Source organism: Capsicum annuum, chromosome 4, assembly GCF_002878395.1.
Source record: "Capsicum annuum cultivar UCD-10X-F1 chromosome 4, UCD10Xv1.1, whole genome shotgun sequence".
Taxonomy (NCBI): Eukaryota; Viridiplantae; Streptophyta; class Magnoliopsida; order Solanales; family Solanaceae; genus Capsicum; species Capsicum annuum.
Window position 1 is genome coordinate 133,605,014 of NC_061114.1, and position 23,052 is coordinate 133,628,065.

The 23,052-nt window shown below is 34.8% G+C and overlaps 1 protein-coding gene and 1 pseudogene across 2 annotated transcripts; one reads left to right on the forward strand and one right to left on the reverse strand.

The window, feature by feature from the left end:
• The first annotated feature begins 4,907 nt into the window (after positions 1-4,907).
• LOC107869693 (uncharacterized protein At4g06598-like) lies at positions 4,908-8,139 on the forward strand. 2 transcript variants are annotated; one of them, XM_016716173.2, is made up of 6 exons: positions 4,908-5,042; positions 5,778-6,249; positions 6,332-6,489; positions 7,022-7,097; positions 7,307-7,433; positions 7,525-8,139. In XM_016716173.2, the coding sequence occupies exons 2-6, from the start codon at positions 5,791-5,793 to the stop codon at positions 7,746-7,748; spliced, it is 1,044 nt and encodes a 347-aa protein (XP_016571659.1). In that variant the 5' UTR covers positions 4,908-5,042; positions 5,778-5,790; the 3' UTR covers positions 7,749-8,139. The 2 variants fall into 2 exon arrangements, with proteins under 2 accessions (XP_016571659.1, XP_016571660.1); XM_016716174.2 differs by having other exon boundaries at positions 7,022-7,070; positions 7,334-7,433.
• Positions 8,140-12,022: 3,883 nt separating this feature from the next.
• LOC107868927 lies at positions 12,023-14,914 on the reverse strand (annotated as a pseudogene).
• Positions 14,915-23,052: the final 8,138 nt, after the last annotated feature.

Consider the following 23,052-nt stretch of genomic DNA (forward strand, 5'->3'; position numbering starts at 1 on the left):
GCCAGGGGTTTAGTAGGAGGGATAGTTATCATGTGGAAGGAAACCACTTTCAAATTGGAGGAAATCTTTATCTCTGATTAGGGTATCCATGTTATGGTTAAGGTACCCCCCTTCACTCATACTTGGCTCTTTTCTAGTATTTATGCTAGTACTGATTTTATCACTAGAACTGACCTTTGGAAAGACCTGATTAGAATTTCCCAAACTAACAAGGGAGACTGGTTCATTGGTGGGGACTTTAATGAAGTCTTTTAAGTTAGGGAGAAATTTGGAGGGAATAACATTAATAGTAGAAGGGTTGATCTCCTCTGGCATTGCTTAAACCAATGTAACATGGTTGACCTAGGCTATAAAGGTAGTAAGTTCACTTGGACTAATAAAAGATACAAGAATATTAAGAGTCTTATCCTTGAAAGATTAGATAGATGCCTGGCTAATGACTCTTGGATTTCTAAATATCCTGCCTCCTGTGTAAGTCATTTGCCCAGGACCTATTTTGATCACTGCTCTCTGCTAGTCACCTTGAACAAGGAAACTCCCCTAAAAAATGAGAAACCTTTTAGAATGGAGCCCATGTGGTGTGACTACCCCTCTTTCCAAGATGTCATCCATTCTTCCTTTGACCACCCTCATACTATCATAGAGGAAAACAAAAACCTTCAGGAGAATTCCTACACCTGGAATACTACCACCATTGGTAATATTTTCCATAATATGAAAAGAATTTTATCCAGAATCAGGGGTATTCAAAGCTCCATTCATTACCACCATAGCTCTTCTCTCGAAAGATTAGAAGCTAAGCTCTTAAAAGACTATGATAATATGCTTAGGTTTGAGGAAGAGTTTTGGAGAACTAAGTCTAGAATTACCTGGCTTCAACAAGGGGACTCTAACAATAGGTTTTCCATATTATCACCCTTAATAGGAACAGAAACAACAGAACCACTCTCCTTCATGACCACACTGGGGCCACCATCACTGACCCTTAACAAATCTGTGACCACATTCTGGACATTGACTCAAGCCTGTACAACACTGACCATACATCCACCATGCTTTACTCTACCCCCACCATCACCAAAGGCGTCTTCCAAGATGAGTGTGACCACCGTAATACCTTTCTAACTGAGAGAAATTTACAGAGCTATCATGGTTTCCAACCCATAAAAGCTCCAGGCCCTGATAGAATTCATCCAATCTTTTATAAAAAGTATTGGAATATCGTGAAAGGGAAAATCATTGACTTCTGCACCAGGTGCTTCACTACTGGCACTATGGACCCTTCCATGAATGAAACCCTGATCTGCCTCATCCCTAAATCCCAAAATGCCATCTTTATCAAGAACTTCAAACCTATTGGGCTTTGCAATACCTCTTATAAGCTAGTTACCAAGTTGATAGTTAATAGAATCAAGCCCTTACTGCCCTTCATCATTGATCCTTCCCAATCTAGCTTTTTGACTAATATAAGGGCTTCTGACAATGCCATCATAGTTCAGGAATTCGTAAACCACTTCAGGAAAATGCAAAGAAAAAAAGCTAATATAATCCTGAAAATTGACCTAGAGAAAGCTTTTGATAGGTTAGAGTGGTCTTTCATCAGAGAAACCTTGACCTACTTTAACTTTTCTCCCAACCTAGTTAAGCTCATCATGTCATGTATTTCAACCTCTTCCATTTCCATTCTTGTGAATGGAGCAAAGACCACTTCTTTTAATCCCACCAGAGGCATTAGACAGGGGGACTCTATCTCCTCTTATCTATTCATCCTCTGTATGGAAAAGGCTCTCCAGAACCATTGACACCATGGTACAAGAAAGAAAGTGGAACCCAATCTCTATGACCCCTCAGGGTCCAGCTTTCTTACACTTGTTCTTTGCTGATGATTAAACCCTTCTCACCAGAGCCACCCCTGGAGACTATATTACCATCCACAATACTCTTAGAGATTTTTGTGAGAGTTCAGGATAATAACTTAACCTCCATAAATCCAAAGTTATCTTTGCTCACAATTGCAGCACTAGCTTGGCAAACCAATGCTCAACTACCCTTAACACAACTGCCAACACCACCTTTGGCAAATATTTAGGCTTTCCTATGTTCCATGCTAAGCCCACCCATAGTGATTTCCAATACATTATGGATAGAATGCAAGCAAATCTAGCTAGCTGGAAAACAAAAATAATGAACATGGATGGCAGAACCATCCTTTCCAAATTATCCCTTAACAGCATTCCTAACCACTCTATGCAATTCATCAGTCTTCCTTCCAAAACCACCAGGCTCATTAAAAAAATTCAAAGAAGTTTCATATGGGGCACCAATGCTAATAAAAACAAGATCTATTTGGTGGGTTGGGACACTTTTAATCTTCCCAGGGACAAAGGAGGCCTTAGCATCAGGCCCTGTGAGCTTCAAAATAAAGCCCAACATACCAGTCATGCTTGGAGAATGTACCATAACCCAAATTCTCCTTGGGCTAGAATAATTTATAACAAGCATTGTAGACCCCGTCCAAATAACCAAGGGAGAAGGATCTCCTTAAATATTTGGAAATACATCAAGAAGGGGTGGGGTATATGCCAGAACAACATTAGGTAGACTATCAATAGAGGAAATAAAATTAGATTCTTTGAGGATAAGTGGATCCTAAACCTCCAAACTCTCAGATCCTTAATCCAGGGGCCTCTCAATAGAGGTGAATACCAACTTAGATTTCGATCTATCTGCTCAAACGGCAGGTGTAACCTCAATTCCATCCCCTTCCACTTCCCCCATGACCTCTCCAACATTATCCAAAACTGCTTCATCCTTCATCAAACCTTTAATGAGGATATTCTTTTTTGGGATAACTCTCCGAATGGGAGCTTCTCCATGAAGTCAGCCTACCTGAGCATCACTAACCATGAACTCACTCATGGCCACCCTGGGAAAGAGTACAAATGGATTTGGCTACTTAAGCTCCCCAACAAGCTCAAAACTTTTATATTATTGCTTCTCTACAGGAAACTTCCCACTAGAAGCTACCTCCACTACATTGGATTGAATGTCAATAGCCAATGTCTTCAATGCCCTGGGCTGGAAGAAGACATCATACACATCTTCTTCAAATACAGTAGAGCTATTACTTTTTTGAATGAAATGGCAAATATTAGAAACTCCATTTAATTTTTTGAATCTAGTGTCATCAATGACACTAACTAGCTAAACACTTGGAAGTCCATCAAGAACAAAAATTTTAATAGATGGCTCACTTGGGACCATATTATCCCTTACTCCTTGTAGAATATCTGGTTGACTAGGAATGACAACTTTTTCAACAATAAGAATGCTCTCATACCCTCTAGTCAAACCATAGCCATGGCCATTGAATTCCACTTTATTGTGAATAACACTACCACTAATAGGTGCACCAAAACCATGACCCAGCAGGTCAAATGGGAACCCCCCAACCGGGAAACCTATAGGCTGAACATTGATGATTCTGTTAAAACTCAACCTGGCATCGGGGGACTAGGGGGGTGATCCGAAATTCAGAAGGAAATTGGATAATAGGATTCTCAAGAGCTATCACCCATAACTTTTCTCTCCAAGCTAAACTTATGGCTATCATTGAGGGTTTAAAGCTTGCGTTACAAAGGAGCCTGACACCCTTTGTTATTGAAACTGACTCTTTGTTGTCCCTAAAGAGCATTACACACAAACACGCACCATATGCTAACATAATCTCTGAGTGCAGGTCGTTGATGCTACAGTTGGGGGCTCCGGAGCTTAGGCATATCTACAGGGAGCAAAGCAGAGTTGTAGATGATTTAGCAAACTACATTCCCTTGGATAGTTGTGGTAAGTACTAATTTAGTTTCTATGATTGTAACTACTACTACAAACTCAAGGGCCATCTCAGCCCCTCCTACCTCAATAAACTCCTAATTTAAGTTAATTGAATCAATTGATGCTTACCAAAGAAAAATATTGGGAAAACTTTTTCCAAGATAACTCATTTTCCTCTATTTGAGGGAAAATGACTTCCCTCATGGACCAAGGGAAGTCATTTTTCGAAAAATGACAAATGTGACTTATGCCCCCACCCCACCCCAACAACACTCATATTCACATGACTTAAAAAATTCACATTTCTCAAAAATTTACACTACTCGAAAATATTTTTCACCGGGCTTTGTTTCAATTTTTCACTGCTTGAAATAAAAAATAGTAAAGCCCGAATTTTTTCCTTTTTGAATGTCCTTTGAATGTATTGTTATTTTCATATGCATAGAGGAAGACTTGTCTATGTTACTTTTGCTAATTACATATTTCATTTTGTCATCTATGTAACTTGTTTCACAAGGTTGAATAAGCTTGTCCGTTATATTTCTATTGTTTGTAGTATCTTGAGATTGTTTTGACAAAATATTGAAAAGTGTCTCCTATATTTGCTAATTAATAGTTTCTTAAATTTAGTGATTGTAATATTTTAGTATTCGATATTAATATTATCTGCTATGCTTAAATTAGTTCTTACAAATTGTTGAGTTGCTAGAGACACTGATATACTAGTTAACAGTTAGTAGTATTTTCTAAAAAATATTTTTTTTCACACACCAATCAAACACTAGAATACTCACCAACCTAATACCATAAAATATTTTTAGAAAAAAAATTTTCACTGACCAACCAAATATGAGAAAATAAATAGAAAACCAACTTATTTTTCAGGAAAACATTTTGAAAATATTTTCTATGGAAAATATTTTCCATCATACCAAACATACCCTTAGAGTAAATAGAGATAAAAAGTAATAATAAAAAAAAGAGAGCTGAAAATTATTCATGTTTGATAATAGTACGTGGTAGGGGCCATTTTCCTTTGGTTACGTAAAGTGCGCTCTTTCTCTCTTTCGCGACGATAGACTGTTGAATCAAACCAAAACAACCAAAAAGCAAATGCAAATGAACATAAAGGTTTGAGGACCAAAGCGTGGGGTCTCTCAACTTCACCTCTTCCTTTGAGACACCCATCGTTAGACCTACATCCCTCTTTGGTAATTCAAAAAGTTTATCTTTGTTTTTAATTCATATTGTAAATTTCCTTTTTCTTTTTCGTAAAAATTGTGAAATGTTTGCTTGTTGGCAACTATGTTGGTAAATGCATGGAAAGCAAAAGCATATAATGTGAAAAATTTATTGTGAAATTTTCTGCTTTTGGTCTCGTTATTTGAAAATGGTTGCTTTAATTCTATCAAGCGTTCTGAACACTTCATCGTTATATTAGCGTCCTTTCATCCTGAATGTGTGGAATCGTTGACCAATTGAGAACTCAGAATTTAGAAGTTGTAAATTGAAGAAGGGATATTTTTACCTATATTAATAAAATTATTTACCTTATCAATAAATTGTCCATGAGGGAAAGAACCAAGACCCCGACGTCGTTTGATTTAGAATACCTATATGAAACTTGGTTTAAAGTCAGCATTAGAACAATTCATTTGGCTGGTTTTAACCTATACTTTGATTCAAGTGTTTGTTCATCTTATTTTACGTTCAAATTTGGATTATTATTTCAATTTCATTCAGCATCTCAAGATTTGCCTAGAGCAAAATTAATGTGCATGTAAAAGAAAGGAAGATTTCAAGGCTAGTAGTTTTTGTTATGCGAAAAACATCTTTTTCTTTTTCCAATCCATGTAGCAAACAAATTGCCTTAATGAACTTCCAGAGGTACTTCATAGTAACCCTTTTATTATCAATTAATCACTTCAAACATTGACCCCTTGCAGATTTTCTTTAGAAATGGAAAGTTTAAATGGTTCATCAAGCTTGAAAAACTTCTCCTTTTCGAACAAGCAGTTAATCATGGACTCCACTTCTCCCTTTCTCCAGTCCTACGAAGATTCAAATATGGATGGATCAAATTTAAAAGAAAAGTCAACAGAGGGATCGAGTCACCATCATCGGTGTAACTCTGAGAGCTTTCTTATAGAGGAGCAACCTTCTTGGCTTGATGACCTTTTGAATGAACCTGCAGAGACAACGACAGTTGTACACAAAGGTCATCGACGTTCAGCAAGTGACACTTTTGCATACGTAGGAGCAGCTGCAGAGAGGTTAAACACGAGGGAAGAAGCTAAAAATAAGAATGTAAGTATAGGAGCTTCTTGGGGTTCAGTCAGTTATGTGAGTTGCAAGGATTTGAGTGCAGTCCCCTATGACACAAGGCCAAATTCTTCCCATGAGCAGAAATTTAATAAGGTAAATTAGCTACACTATTTAATATTTGAATACTCGTCCAAGACACTTCTGCAATTAATCAGAGGCCTTCCCTTCTCCATAGGCTGTTCAAGAATTGAATGGTGCACCATCTGTATCCAATGAGAAGCATAACATGAGAGAGATCAATAACTCACAAAATCAAGAGGGGTCTAGTGAAAGATCAAACAATGCGCAAGCCAAACATTCCATGTCCAAGGCAGATGCAAAACGTGCTAAACAGTACGGATTTTGTTTCAATGTCAACAAGTTTGTTGCAAAGTACACTGCTTGAGAACATTACAACAAATTAAAGGATAAGAAAAGTCTTGTTCTTGAATATCTTTCTTTAAATGAAAAAAAAGTGCTTAAAATATGAAGGGATTGTTTTCCTTTCATCCTTCCTACAATTTCTGCAAGTTCTAATTTATCGGAAGGTCTTCCCTACGAAAGATCTTTTTACTACTTTTGTTCAACTTTGTTTTTTCTTATGTCATATTTTTGGAGTAATACAGTGGTTAGATGTAATTACAAGTAGTATGTCTTTCTTTCATGTACTACATCAACATGCACATTGCTCTCATGAAATCCTTAGCCACTGTTTTAATTTGCTGTAACATAGATCTTCTGCCAAATTTTTGTTCTAACAACAAAAACTAGTTGAACAGTTTATATTTGTTTGTTTTCAAAGTAGCAGCTTAGTTGATAGTGGAACAATGTAACATGTAAATTTTAGTTAAATAACATGACTCTATATAAATCTGAATTTATGCAGGCAATCTGCTCACCGATCACGTGTCAGGAAACTTCAGCACATAGCTGAACTTGAAAGAACAGTTCAAGCTCTGCAGGTAGCGTGCATTACTCCACTATCCGTTGGGTGTGACACTTATTTGTGAAACCATTGTTATTGAAAATCACATAATACTAGTGCTTTCATCATAGAAAAAATACAAGGCATCTTTATTTCATTTTGTATTTGCACTTTCCCCTTGAAAGAAACAGGAAAAAGGGAAAGAGAGCTAGAGTTGTAACTTATTTCTATTTGGTGAAATTTCAGGCAGAAGGATCTGAGCTCTCTGCAGAGCTTGAATTTCTTGACCAACAGAACATTATACTGAGCATGGAGAATAGAGCCCTGAGGCAGCGTTTGGATAGCTTATCACAGGAGCAGCTCATCAAACATTGTATGGTTTCCTAATGTTTATTGCCTTGTGTTGAAAGCAAGCTCTCTGATTGTTTCGTAGCAAAACTTAAGATCATGTTTGATTGTTGCAGTGGAGCAAGAGATGTTGGAGAGGGAGCTCACAAGGCTACAAACTCTGTATCAGATGCAGAGGCAACAACTGCAACAACAGCATCAGCAGCCGCAACAACAGAATCACTGTAAACACCGTCGAAACAAAAGCAGGGATCTTGAAGCCCAATGTGCCAACCTTTCAATCAAGAACAATGAAGCCAGTTCCAGCAGGATTCAGGTTGCTGGTTCAGTCAGGATGTAAAAGAGACTCATACTTTTCACAACCGCCAAGTGGAATGTCTCTCATCTTTTTTTCCAGATATTTGGTATTACTGCAAAAACATTTTTGACTAAAAAATATCTGATCCACGACTTATCAGGGCCTGTAAGATTTTTGAAAATTCTGCCCTATAATGTATATTCTTAGGCTTCTACGTCGTTAACAGCTTAGTCCTGACTGAACCAATGGCCTCTCCATTAAAAAGAAAAAAGAGATTGTGCAGATATAGCAGTGAGGTTTGTTGTAAACTGTGACTAAGGTGGCCATCCATTCTGCTTTCAGTTTTCACACGTGTGACATGATATTATGCATAGTAGAGATGGTTGTATTAATGCAGATTCCAATAAATTTCGTTCTTATTCTTCAAACTTGATATTGATTTTGTCATTATGGTGTTACTCTCTGATAATATCATACCTTCACATCTTAGGCAGAGCTGCAAAAACCTCCATTAGATTTGTGAAATTTTTCAAAGTCCATTTGAAACTAAAAGTTGAAAGACGTAATAGGGAAAACTAGGAGATAATCAATTGTTCTCATCTTTAACGGGGTGAAAATTAGTGAGGCGAGTAGATGATTATTACTTATTTTTTAGTGAAGAGGGTCAAATTTACCTTTTACTTTGAAAAATTTGCTATATACCCTTTATCATACTTTCTGGTCAAGTTCATCATTATTGCCATATTTTTGGACATTTTATCCTTTACTTTGAAAAACTAACCAAATATATCATTTGTCATACTTTGGATCTAAATTTATCCTCGTTGGCATACTTTGAGTACCCTCGTTAAGAATCTTTTCTCATGTATCTGTTTTTAATAGAAAACTCAAATCAACATTAAATGACTCAATTTTTAAAAATAAAACACACCCTAATCTAATTCGCCCGATCCAACACACAAAAAATACACAAATAAATATGACTCTTCCTCAATTCTGTTGTCGAATATTTTCAGTAAATAAATATACTTCTCTTTCAACGTGCAACACTAGTAGGTTGTTCATAAATGAACAATAACAAAATGGAATGGGATAATACAGAAGTATGGACTAAAGAAAATGTCTAACACAAACTTTGCTCTTGTTTCAGTTATGTTTAAATTTCAAAATTTGGCATGCAATTTTACGTGCATTTAAATTCTAAAATCAGTGGATAAGTTTTCTGAGCAAATGACATGATGAAAATTTTGTGTACAAACAAATTGTATACAAGACATAAGTATGAAGAGATGCCACGATTGACACATAAGGAGACATCTTAACTCAATCATCCAAAGTAATATCCAGTGGGTCTAATCTATAGCATTTGATTGCTAAGTCCAATTTTTCATAAGCTTTGCATTGATGCAAATTCATGAACTGAGGGAGAGGCATATTTTTTTGTGTTTGCACTGATGCAAATCCATTTTTCATGATCTTTGCATCGATAAATATCTAGTGCCTTAATCTCGTTGAAAAAAATCGATCAACATAACTAAAAGGGGATAATTTGTTTGTGCCTTTTTTGTGGCTCGAGTTGGGTCAGGCGAATTAGACTAGAGTTTGGTTTGTTTGAAAAAAATAGGGTATTTAATGTTGATTTGAGATTTTCTAGTAAAGAAATTGTACATGTGAAAATTTTCTTAACAACAAGAGTAAATTTGACTCCAAAATACGAGATCAAGGGTAAATTTGGTTTCAAAGTATGATGAAAAATATATTTAGCCAATTTTTCAAAAGAGGAGGGTAAATTTGGCTCCAAAGTATGACACTGAAGAAAAATTTGACACCAAAGTATGATAAAAGATATATTTAGCACAATTTTTAAAATAGTGAGGTAAATTTGACCATTTTCTCCATATTTTATCACCACTATACAATTAGTTAATTTCTAAGGAAAAAGAATAATATATTTCCTCAATTTTCTTTTTTTTTTTCTTTTGTTAAAACAAATAAGGAAATTGAAACTCCTGTCCATTTATTTTCAGTCTCTTCCTCTCCAAGTTTTCACACAAGGTTCAATAAGTTGACGCAACACATTATAAAAATAAGTTAGTGCATGCACTTGTAACAAGTACAATTTCAGCTGAAAGACCAAAATTTTTGAATGATCATGTTTTGCTTAAGGCTGAACTTATAATATCTGGATAATAAGGTTTGATTTGTTACAATATATTTCTGTTGGTTCAAACAGAAAAGTAAGAGAATTTGGATAACTTTCCAAAATTCTTTTGGGTGAACTAGCAACTCATGTTTGATGTACGTTAAATTTTAAGTTCAACTATTGATTTTTAAACCTTATTATTTGTTTATGTCAGTTCCCTTTTTAGACATTTTAATTGCACTTTATACATATATGATCTTATAAGATTAATGATAGTAAATATGTAGGTTCATTGTTTCTTTGAGCATTTTAATACTAGTAAATTTGTTCGTAGTTCATGCGATCATAAGAAAAAATAACAAATTTATAATAAAAATCTGTAGTTAAGTTAGTTGAGCTTCAAATTTTTTAATATTACAAATATTCAACACAAATTTTAGCTTTTATATATGTTTATAATTTTTTTTATTTTCTAATCCATTTCCGCACCTCCTCATAATAGTTGAGAGATTTATATATATCATTGGTGAAATTCAAAGTTACACCGTCTTGTATAATTGAAAGATCTCCTCCATCGTGTGCGTGTGTATGTAAATATATATGCATTCGACCATGAAATATATGTAAAATCTGATTATTATTTTTATTCTATAGAAAGGGATGGATTGCTAAAGACAACTAAATGTGTAATATTGCTTCTTTGTTGCGATATATATGGAGGTTTTAGGTAAATCAATTGTCGGATATCAAATTGAAAAAAAAAATATGAAATAAGTTTGTCTTACAGAAGGTGTTGTTCTATTAAGAACGATTTGTAATTTTAAATCTCGATGTATTTCATATGTTAGAAAACTTAGTTGATCAAAAGTGATTTAAAAAAAATTTTTGTTTATTGATGGAGATCAATCGATCATGGTATCCATATATATAGCTTTTCTTCCTTTTTACGACAAATATTAATTTTGTTTTATTTTTTCAATTGTAGTAGCCAATCGACTTGATAATTCTATTTAGTAGATTGTATAAATTGATACTTCGTGAAACCAATAACTCGAGAGTATGGGTCGAAGATGATATTATACTGAACATCCAAAATAAAATCTTACGGAATTTATGAAAGGACCATCATTTTAAATATCAAATTAGGAATTAAAAAAAATCAACAAATAATCAAACCTGTATATTGATTTTTCCGTTCTTGAGAACAATTTATATATTTTGAGTTTTGACCCTCACATTCTTGATAATTTTAATTTACATCTTTTGACCTCACAAAACTTTTAATGTGTTCAATTGCTTTTGACAAAAATCTTAAAGCCTTACACTTCTAAGGACGCTATCAACAGAATGTTTATCATTATAGTAAAATATCTCTATCATATCACAAATATATTTTTAACTAATTAAATGAAAAACGATAATATCAAGATTTAATTTATATTGTAGAATTCAATATATCCAATAATTTTCTTTTAGAGTACGATCAACTAGGTACCAGATAACATCATTCATGTTGCAAAAGTTATTGAAATCCAAATAACATATTATGTAATAAGTACAATAAAAAAGATATAAATTAAAACTATCGAGAAAGCTAATCCAACAAAATTATTAGTAGAATCATTGATTCATATCGATAAGTCATTACAGTAATTATTCCATTTTGGACTTTAGTGACTTAAATTACGAATTCTTATTGCAGCACTTATTCACATAATCTATTGCATGACCTCATTTGTGCAACAGTTCTAACTCCCAATTCATTGGAGGCGCTACATTGTACTATTTACTCCTTTCTGTCACTTTTTAATAGTAAAGCTTTCAGAAAAATGTTCGCAGCACATTCTTTTTACTTATTGGCATAATGTGCCACTTACTCTCATTAGTTAGTGGCTATAATTTCTTTTGTAAATCTTGTAACTTATATTTTATTTATCTTTCTATTTACTTTTCTTATTTACTAGGAAAATTGATCGTGCTTCGCGCGGTGATAATTTCCTCGATCAATTTTATATTTTCTTTAGATTTATTTATGTTGTGATCTTCCCAACACTTCATGCTTCTATGTAGTAAGTATATAAGTAGTATAAAATAATAAAAATAGAAAAGACATATATAGTCACCGTCAATAAAATCGTCCCATGTTCAACACACAATCATTGTCTGTACAAGAAACCTTAAAGACGCATTACAAACTTCCCTCTTAACATCACCATCAGCACTTCAATAGTATCTCTAGTATGCGGATGGTGAGCTCACAATGCTCTGGTGCTCCTTCTGAAACTCTTTAAGCTCAATCGTATCACAAATCTTGAAACAATTTTGGGAATTACAATACATTATGCTCAAATGTGTAGGCAACACATTCTACTGCACTTGCGAGAGCCTTCTTAACATAAGTATTGCGGTGTTTTGGATCTCTGTATTTGATGCAATCAATGATGTTTGGCTCAATAGGCATAATCTTCTCATTTTTAGCGTGTTCAATGCAAGTACAATGACTCCAATAAGGCCCTGAACATAGTCAGAAGGTCTTGAGCAACTCAATTTAAATAATGCTTCTGGATAAAAAAAAATCAATTCTTAATGTCGTGATGTTTCCTTCATCTATCCACAATATGCAGTTGGTCCTAATAAGAATAGGTATTACAGCCAGCCCAACTCGCAACCTACTCATGATAAATAAAGCTATTAAATCTTAAACCTATATAGATCCTTATTTGGTTATTCCAGATAATATTCCACAGGAAAGAAATCAAAAAGACTTCAAAAACTCTCATTAAATAATAAATAAAAATTTAGGAAAACTCACAAGTCCATTATCACAATATTAGACCCCTTGTTGGCCTTCTTGAGGAATGATATCTTTAGAGTTACTATTTCAACTTCCACTTTCTTCAGATTTCTCACAAGATTCCTTACTTTACTCGGCAAATCTTCCAAACTGAGATATACCAGAAGAACATATGTCGTAAGTGTAAGCATACATATCTGAAGATCTTTTTCATATCTTCTCTAGGAAGTTGTGAGCTAAATGATTTCATGTACAAAAATGAAAAGACAAAAGTAAGTAAAATTTAGTCGTATTTTAGTTATTACCCATGTCATTCTAATCTATTTATCTCGACAAGCTTGCTTCCGAGATAGAGCAATTTGAAACATTAGAATGGCAGTGGAAATACAACATGATGGGTGTAATGATAAGACACAGTTCATTATGTTTTCTACTTTTCGTAGAGGGTAGCAATGCAAGAATATAAACTTGAAGAAAACCAACTTACCGGATTTGAATCATCTTATTTTTAGCACTAGATGGAAGACGGGGAATTTCAGCCTTATCCTTGTCCTTCTCCATTCTTATTAATATCAATCAAGACATAATTCTTAGAACACATATTGTCCAGTGTTGATCAGGAGTTAGTTCACCTGGAAATTGCATTCCAAATCTTACTTCCCAAAATTAACAGAAAATGAAAATGGGTAATAAAGCTACAAACGACTAACTTGGTGTCAAGATAATGCTATTAAAACAAATTGTGAACACAATTTCAAGTATGATAATGATTTCAGTCACTCAAGATAACAGAATGAACCAACCTACCAAGCCGATCTAATTATATACGGGGAGGGGGAGGCTTATGAAAGAAGCTTGTGAAAAAGTGATCTTTAGTTTATTTGAGCATGCGATCACTTGAGTAGTGCCAGCTGCACCACTATTAAAGAGATGCATGAAATGAACATCATTAGTGCCTTCAGGTCATTGAAGTTTAAAAACTGTTAGTACTTACATATTTCCATCTTAGTCTAATTAACTAATTCCCCATTCTAGAGAATGTATATAAAATATTCTAAAGCAAATTGATTTTAAATGCATGACTAATAAACACAAGATATTTGCATTTTTTCCATTCGTACCATCATAGAGTTGACTATGTTAAAGACAAATAAGTATTGCATTTCTCATCTGTTAGGTATTGGTTCTTGTGACATAGATGAGCTTATCGAGAAGTTTCATAGTGTAATAAATATTATGATTAGAACCATTGAGATTACTACTTTTACATACTTTAGGAGATTTCTTCGGGTTACGACATCTACATTACAATGCTCCAAAATTATGCATAAGAGTTTTTTTGGGGGTTTTCATTAGTACACCTTTCACAATGGTCTAAAACTACAAAATTAAGGGAGATAGTCAAGAGTAAGAAAACCCTTCCAATTACCCTTGTAACCATGAAAGCTAAAAGAAAGAGAGGAGAAGACAGGGAGGAGTAGAAGATAGGCCAGGAATAATGTGCCACCAGCCACTGCAATAACAGCTGGATCAGTTGATGAAATGGTTTCAACTGTGGATGAGGCAATTGGTTTGGCCCTTCAATCACCTTGGATGTCTGTTGAGCTGCATCAACTACTATTTACAACCAAACAATCATTTATCTCTTACAAGTGAGTAAACAAAAGATGAAACTCAAATACAACAAGATGGAAAAGTCCACAAATATCATTATCATGGACAAACATAAGAACAAAGCACCGAAGACAATTTTGTTCTATATCTAGTACTAGTAGCTTTACCAACCAAGATTCCATTTCCTTCCACATGTTTCTTTATAAGTAAATTCCTCTAGTTAAAAGTCGATGTAGCGGATAGCTACAAAGTTATTCACATTGTACATATGAATTTAACTGACTTAAAGCATGTGAAACAAGAACTTTATAGACAAACTTTAGCTGTATTCAAAGCAGAAGATGATAAAAAATTCTGGAGGTCATCCCATGTTTTATTGGGATATTGCTTCGAATTAACACCGATGGGGTTCATGCACCTCCATAGGTTCTTATTTTTTCAAAAATATAATTGCAAAGCACCTAAATTTCGTATAACCACAAGTTTTTGTTCTACTGCACTTGCGAGAGCCTTCTTAACATCAGTATTATGGTGTTTTGGATTTTCATATTTGATGCAATTAGCGATGTTTGGCTTAGTAGGCATAATCTTTTCATTGACAAATTCCAATGAAATTTGAAGAAAATTGGAAAAGATGGAGTGTACAGAATTAAACATTGACAACTTACTTACAATGAAAGTGAACACTTACCATTAAAATCATACACTCCCACAAGCCGCTAGCAACACAGAGAGAAGACATCTCCTTCTCAAGGTCAGTTACAAAGAAAGTTGGAAAAGATGGAAGGTACAAAATTAAATATTGATAAATTACCACGAAATTAAACAATTATCATCGAAATCATACAGTCCTACAAGCCACTAGCAACACAGAGAGAAGAATTAACATTATATGTGCTCAAATAAGAGATGAAGAAAGCAAATGGAGCTTTCATTTTTTCTAGAAGAATAGTTAATGATACTTGGTGAAGGGAATAGGAGAAGACCCGAATTGTATGAAGCAACATTTTTTTTTGGTTGTTGTTGCTACGTGTAACTGTGAAATTAAATGAGATTTAGTAAATTTATTAAGAAATAAATGGGTAGAATTAAAAAAGGAAATTAATTTGGAAAAAAGCTTAAAAAAAACAAGAAATTAGATAAATAGAAGTGATGGATTTTGAGACATGCCACACCAGCATGCCTCTAATCCTCTTATATATGTATATATATATATATTGATTGATTGCATAGAAGATTTTCTCACCTATAAATAGAGGTGCTCTTGCATTATTTTAGAAGTATAAGAAAATTTAGAGTGAATACAATTTAAGAAAAAGAGAGTTTATCTAGTTGAAGAGACGTATTCTTCTTATGGAGCCTTGAACTCAACTCTTATTTAGAATTTATTGATTTATACTTTGTGATTAGACTATTGTATTATGGAGGAGACAAGTCAAAAAGATTATTGTTGGTGGGTGAAAATATTTATTGCAGTGGGCTTGAACTACTTAAAGACAGCGAGATATCCTGGTCTCAGCCAAGAAGAAGATTATTTTTTCTTTATTTTTCATATTTTCAATTGTAATTGTTGTAATATGTCACGAATAATTTTAATGAGATATGTGGAAATACTTGAAAAATCCATGGATGTCAAGTTGAAAAATCTTAACAAGTCATTTTGGTTCAGTGGTACTCATTTCAAGAGATGGAAGGGTAAAACACTATTCTATTTAAGTCTTCTCAATGTATTTTATGTGTTAACAGAGAAGAATCCAAACAAAATAGATAACTCTTTCATGAATGATGATGAACTTATTTCTCTTTAGGATAAAGTTAAAAAGTATTATAGTGACTGCTATAAGTGTCAAGTATTTTCTTCTTAATTATTTATATGATAATCTTTACTCTAGTGCTAAAAAAATTTAGAAAATATTACAAAGTAAGTATAATATCAAGGAGGTTGGAGTGAAAAACATATGCTGCTAGTAGATATTTTTGGTTTTCAAATGGTGGACAGTAAATTAGTGGTAGACGAAACTCAAGATTTTATAATGATTGTTGAAGAGCTCAGATTCGAGGAGGTCAAAATTGAAGATAACCTTATTGTTTGTGGCATAGTAGATAAACTTTCACCTTCTTGGAAGGAATTTCAAAAACTATGCACCACAAATAAAATAAAACTTCTCTTGAGACGTTAATAATGCAAATTCAAATGGAAAAAGAGGTAAGGGCCAAGATGCACTTTTGCAAACAGAAAGAATAACATCATAATGAAGGTAAATTTAACTACTTCAAATAATGTTTCCAAATACATCTTCGAAGCCTAAGAAGAAAAAATTCAAGAAAATAATGGTATACCTCCAAAGAACAATAATGGTGGAAATAACCAGGCACAAAATCAACACATTCAAAAACAGGGACCGCTCTTTGTCTGTGGCAAAAGTGGGCATATTATTCTATTTTGCAAATTTTAAAAATATGGGCCTACACCGCAGGAAAACATTACCGAGAAACCATTTATGACAGTAATAACAGACATAAATATGATTGAGAATATTGATGAATGGTGGGCGACTCTGTGTAAACCATCATATCTGTTATAACAAAGACTGATTCAAATTATATACTTCTTTTACGGAGCCCAAAATCATCATGCTTGGTGATTCTTTCACCACTAAAGATCTTGAAATAATAGATGTCAAATTGAGTTTCACCTCTAAAAGGGTATTGACTTTATGTCAAGACCCGAACTAAGGCCTGACTGTGATGGGTATCTCAAGTCCCACGTAGATTGGAGATCACCCCGAGCATCTAACCAAATTAAACACAATATCGACAGTGTCGGATGAATTTCAAACATATAAGAGAATAGAATGCAACAAGCTTAAAGAAAATCAAAATACGTCTGTAACTGATGGCAGATGACCATCCAAACAACTGACCAACATCACCCAATATCCAAATTAATCTAAATAATGTCTTCTAAGAAAACCAAAACCAGTCGTGGTCGGGACATGTCCCCGACTTTGATAGATGACAATAAGAACAAAAATGATAATGAAAGTATCCATCAACTCAAATCTAAGAATGAAAACTGGTGAAATGACTAAGACTTGCGGGGTATGGAAGCTCACCATTTCACCACAATGCAACGAACAGAGTTGACCAACCAAACTCTACGTAGGAATACTAAAAGTAGCTGCGATAACTGCATCGCATGGGGATACAACATTCGGAGACAGTTAGTGGAGTGAACACTAGCATAGAACTCAAGGATAAGGATAACAGAATGCCATGATCAACAGTTCAAAATTATTCAAAACCAATGCACATGATCAAATGTGTATCCACACATACATATTACTTGTTGGAATAGGAAATAAGGCTTTACATGTTCTTTAAAACTTTAGCCTGGATTGTGTAGCTCAATCGTCAAAACATATAATGACACCCATGGGCTATATGGCCCTGACAGGTAGGGCCCTAATGCGTATAGCCGCATAAACTAGAGAGTATACATATGTACTATTGGAGACTCAAACCTCCCTCCATACAAAGGTGACACAAGCACCAAATCATGTAATACGATGTGGGTGACTCTAACCTCCCAATCATATGATAATAATATTAAAGAGAACTCAAACCACTCAATTATATAGATTCCCCCGTCAGCAACCACGGTTTCAAGTATTGGTCCATCAGGACCTCCAATTTTATGACTCAGCTCCACAACCCTTATTAAAGCCCAATTAAAATAAGTATCACACATTTCTATTCATTGAACCATATTACACATTAAGGCATACACTCTTGGTATCGTCATACTAACTATACTTGCAAGGTAAAATGAACATGTTACACCAATTGTCTTCACTTGGGGGAATTCACAACCACTCTGGTTTAATTTTACAAATTCCTATATTTCTCATAACTAAAAACCAATTTCAAAATATAGGGTTGGGGTCGTAACTACTTCAAAAGTCACAAGTTTAGGAAATCACAATCCTTAGTTCATTCACTATTCCAATGCATCAAATTATTTTAAAACTACTATTTAAACTTCACCTATGTAGGGACAAACATAGAACATGACATAAACAATAGTATAGAAAAATCCTCAACTCATATTTTCAAAATCAACATAAATATCTCATGAAAAATACTTTAAATCGTATGCTTTTAACAAATTAACCATGAAGAAAGAGTAGCATGTCTGAAATACCCAAGATTACAGAGAGAATTCAACCATTGAAGCTCTACTTGACCCACTTCGTGAAAACCCTAAATATGGCTGCTTGAGATAATTTAAGAGTGATTTTGAAAGTGTTTTAGCAAGTTAACAATTCTAATGGGGTCCCCAATAGGGTTTTAGGTTGTGGGTTACAATTGGGGTAGAGGGGAAATGTGTCCAAAGTACCCTTAATGAAAAGACTGAAAATTTTTTGCAAGTAACTATGGGTCACTATACGACTCGTGTAGACATATTATGACTCATCACTAGGAGTCATTGTTAAGATAAAACCTCCAGGGCCATTTACTGGTCTGTCTATGATTTATACCACCAACTCGTAACCACACTTGATGACTCTTAACCATTTTTCATAATCAAGATAGCAACAAATTTGGGATGACATACTAGACACCCTATGATTGGGACATAACAACTCGTCATGAGTCTTTACGACTTGTGGCCTCAAGTTGTAATAAAGATAGTGTCTTGTACCAAACTTTCTGGACACCTTACGACTTGGTTAAGTCTTGAGGACTAGTTGAGAGCTACTTGTACTCAGAACAGAATACTAAGCCACTTGTTCTAATTAAGTCACAATCGAGTCCTTACAACCCATCATGACTCCCTACGACTCTTCAAGAGAGTTATCGTCAGGATAGTAAGGATAAAATTTTAGAAATCTTTCAATGACCAAAAACCCGAGGTATTACGTACTCCACCCTTAGGAAAAGGCATTTATTAGCACGATTTGACTCCACATACCACTACTCTTACCTTTAACAAAGACAGAAAACAAAGATACCAAGGAAATCACCATTTCCCTTAACAAAGTTAAAAAATAAAGATGTTAAGAAATACATATACCTCGAGAACGATTATCCAAAATAGGAAACAAGAATATCCTCCTTGGCTTTCCAAGTAGCTTACACAACCTTTTGGTTCCTCCAAAGAATCTTTACCAAAGCCATATCCTTAGCCGAAAACTGATGTACCTGCCGATCTAAAATTTCAATTGGGACCTCCTCATAGGATAAAGAATCTAAAATACATACCTCCTCCAAAGGAACAAACGTCGAACGATTACCCATGCACTTTCTCAACATCGAAACATAAAACATCGGATGAATGAAGCTCAAACTAGAAGGCAACTCCAATTTATTCAAAACCAAGTACGAACTGACATAACTGGGACTGATCTTCCTCTTCTTACAAAATTACATCACACCCTTCATGGGGGACACCTTTAAAAACACACAATCACCAATATTGAACTCCAACTCCCTTTACCTCAATCTGCGTAGGACTTTTTGCGACTTTGGGTGGACTTAAGTCTATCCCAAATCACCTTCACCTTTTCCATGGCTTGGTGAACTAGATCATTCTCACCAACCTCCAACCACCCAGTAGAAGATATAAATCACCTATCATATAGGGCCTTGAACAGAGCTATACCAATGCCAGAGTGATGACTATTATAGTAGGCAAATTCTATGAGAGGCAAATGGTCAAGCTAACTACCACCAAAATAAAAAACACAAGACCGTGACATATCTTCCAAGACATAAATTGTCCCTTCTTCTTGGCCATTTGTCTGTGGGTGAAAATGGGTAGTCACCTTAGTCCCTAAGCCTCGCTAGAATGACCTCCAAAAATGATATGAGAATTGGGTAGACCGATTAGTTATGATGGTGACTATAGTACCATAAAACTTCAAGATCTCCTCAATGAACAGGTTGGCATAATCCTCAGTAGTGAAATTAGTCCTCACTAGCAACCCCATACTTTCAGACTTGAACGTAAATTGTTATTTCTACTTGTACACATTCCAAAAACCATAAATATATTGTGAATATAGTGTTTTAATCAACTATGAGGTGTATAAATCTAGTTGAGCATAAATTTAGATCATAGAGGTCCCCTAACTCAAGGACGAGTTGAAAGCTTTTCCATCGATTGAGTTTTAGTAAGCGTCAAAACTTAGGTCAACTTGAATTAGTCATTGCTCTTTGTATATATTGAATTATAGTGCCTACTATTAACAAATGAAAGGCCTTGGAATTATATTTCCAACTATACCAATTTCGCAAAAATCCGACACCCGAGGAAGAAGTTATGGCATTGCAAAGTGGAGTGTGTCGTGCAGCATAAGGTGTGCGATGCACACCCTAACTTATGCCATAAGGTGTGCGACGCACAACCTAATGTGTGCCATAAAGAGTGCGCCGCAAAACCTATATTATGCGATAAGGTGTGCGCCGCATACATTACTACTCAAGTGATTTAAACACTCCGTCTTTGGGGTAAAATGGTCCTTTTCCCACCCTTAATTAGCCATAAACACGAAATTTAGTCCCCAAATACCCTTAAATACACCTTTATTCATCAAAATTTCTCAAGAACTCTCCTTAGGGTTTCAAAATAAAAACCCAAGAAACTCAAGATTCAACCGTGGATTTTTTAAACTAATGTATCTATTGAATCCCCAGAACGTTGGCTTCAAGAAACACCTATCATCTTTGCATATAGAGGTACGTGGGGTTATCCTAAAATCTCATGGGCCTTTAAATTCATGTTTTATAATGGGGGTTTTGAAACTATGAATATAATCATGTTTTGAACGTTTCTATAATATTGATTTGTTCTTTAGGTCTATTTCTGAAGTGATTTAACATATTATATATGTATATGCATGTGTTTCGAAAAGGTATTAATTTGAGAGCATGAATTATATTGAATCCCTCTCTTGATGTGAATTTATTTTAAATGTTCATATGATGTAAATTGATTGAAAACATCTTGAAAAGCATGACATGAAATGTTTTGAGAATTGATATGATTTTGACTTGAAAACGAGAGGGCTATTTGTGTTGAAACCTGTTGAATACAATGGTTGAATGAGAAGAATGATGTCATATTGATGGCTTGAAAGTCGGGTATAACGATACCCTACAGAATATGATATGTTATTAAATCAGATGAAGTTTAAATGCATTGTTTTACATGAGATAAGTGGATGCCCGAAGAAGACGTTTGAGTGTAAAGGCTCATCACTGGAAAATGTGTTTGCTGACATGGGAATTTGGTACCCTGCTTTGTAATCTTGCGTACCTATCTTTATGTCATTCCCAAGTCAGGACTATGGTTAGGAGCCCTGATTTGTGATCTTGTGCACTACCATTGGGTCGAGACACCCTGATGTGTGATCTTGTATTTCTTCCCCTCACTTATACTCTAATCTCGATGGCAACCGAGGTTTGAAAGTTGGTGTAAATATGATATGTAGGGTATTCCACCTAGCTCAACTGCATTACATTGTTATTGAAAATAATTATATTACACCCATGTGTTTTCAAATGATTTGATATGAAACTGCTTTATAATGGGTCTCACCTATATTTTGTAAAAATATTATGTTTTGTTTTGATATCTCTGCGTACCAGAACTTTTGTATTGACACCCTTCCCTCCCAGGTTAGGATGGACAGTCTAGGGGTCTAGAAAATCAGTAGATTCCTCAGACAGATTTGCAGAGTCACTTGGTGAGCCTTCTATATTTCGGAAGGCCTGATATCTGGCAGTTTCATTTATTATTTATTAGTTTTGGATCTACTGGGGGCTTTGTCCCAGTTTTCAGATAGATATTTATTTCAGTCATGTAGTAGAGATTTAGAGATGTTGTGTTGAGATTGTGGGACATTATTCCCCGTTATTGATTTCATATGATTCTTGACCATGTTTCCATAATATTGTTTATCTTCCGTATTTCTTTTATCATATGAGTTATGTGCATGATTATTAGACAAATAGGGGTGTTTCCGGCCTTCATGGTTCTGAATGCTCGTCACGACCAGGGCCCTAGTTCGGGTCGTGACATCTGCCTACCCATATCATTCTTGATTTGCATCAAAATGGGATCAAACACTTGCTTCTCCTTTACTTCAGAACTAAGAGAAGACCTTGTCACCTTTTGAACAATCAAACCACCATCCTTGAAATCCAAGAGACGAACTCTGAGATTAGAAAAATGGTGAATATCCTTCACCAAATATTGCTTCTCCTCATCCACATATGACAAGCTTCCCATGGACAACCTGCTAAGCGCATCAACAGCCACGTTCGCTCTACCTGGATGATAGTGAAAACTCATGTCATAGTTCTTGAGCAACTCATGTCATCTCCTTTTACTGAGATTTAACTCTTTTTAGGTGAAAACGTATTTCAGGTTCTTATGATCAGAATAAATAGCAACATGGACCTCATATAAATAATGCCACCTGATTTTTAATGCAAACACCACAGCTATCAATTCCAAATCATGGGTTAGATAATTCTTCTCATGAACTTTCAATTGCCTAGAAGCATAAGCAACCACCTTGCCATGCTACATCAACATATAACCCAATCCCACCCGGTATACATCCTAATAGACAACAAAATCATCAGTTCCCTTTGGCAGAGTCAAGACCAGAGCAAAAGTTAACTTATCCTTCAGCTTCTCAAAATTACCCTCACAAGCATCAGACTACAAGAATTTTACCTTCTTATATGTTAACTTTGTCAATGGGGCAGCAACAGAAAAGAAA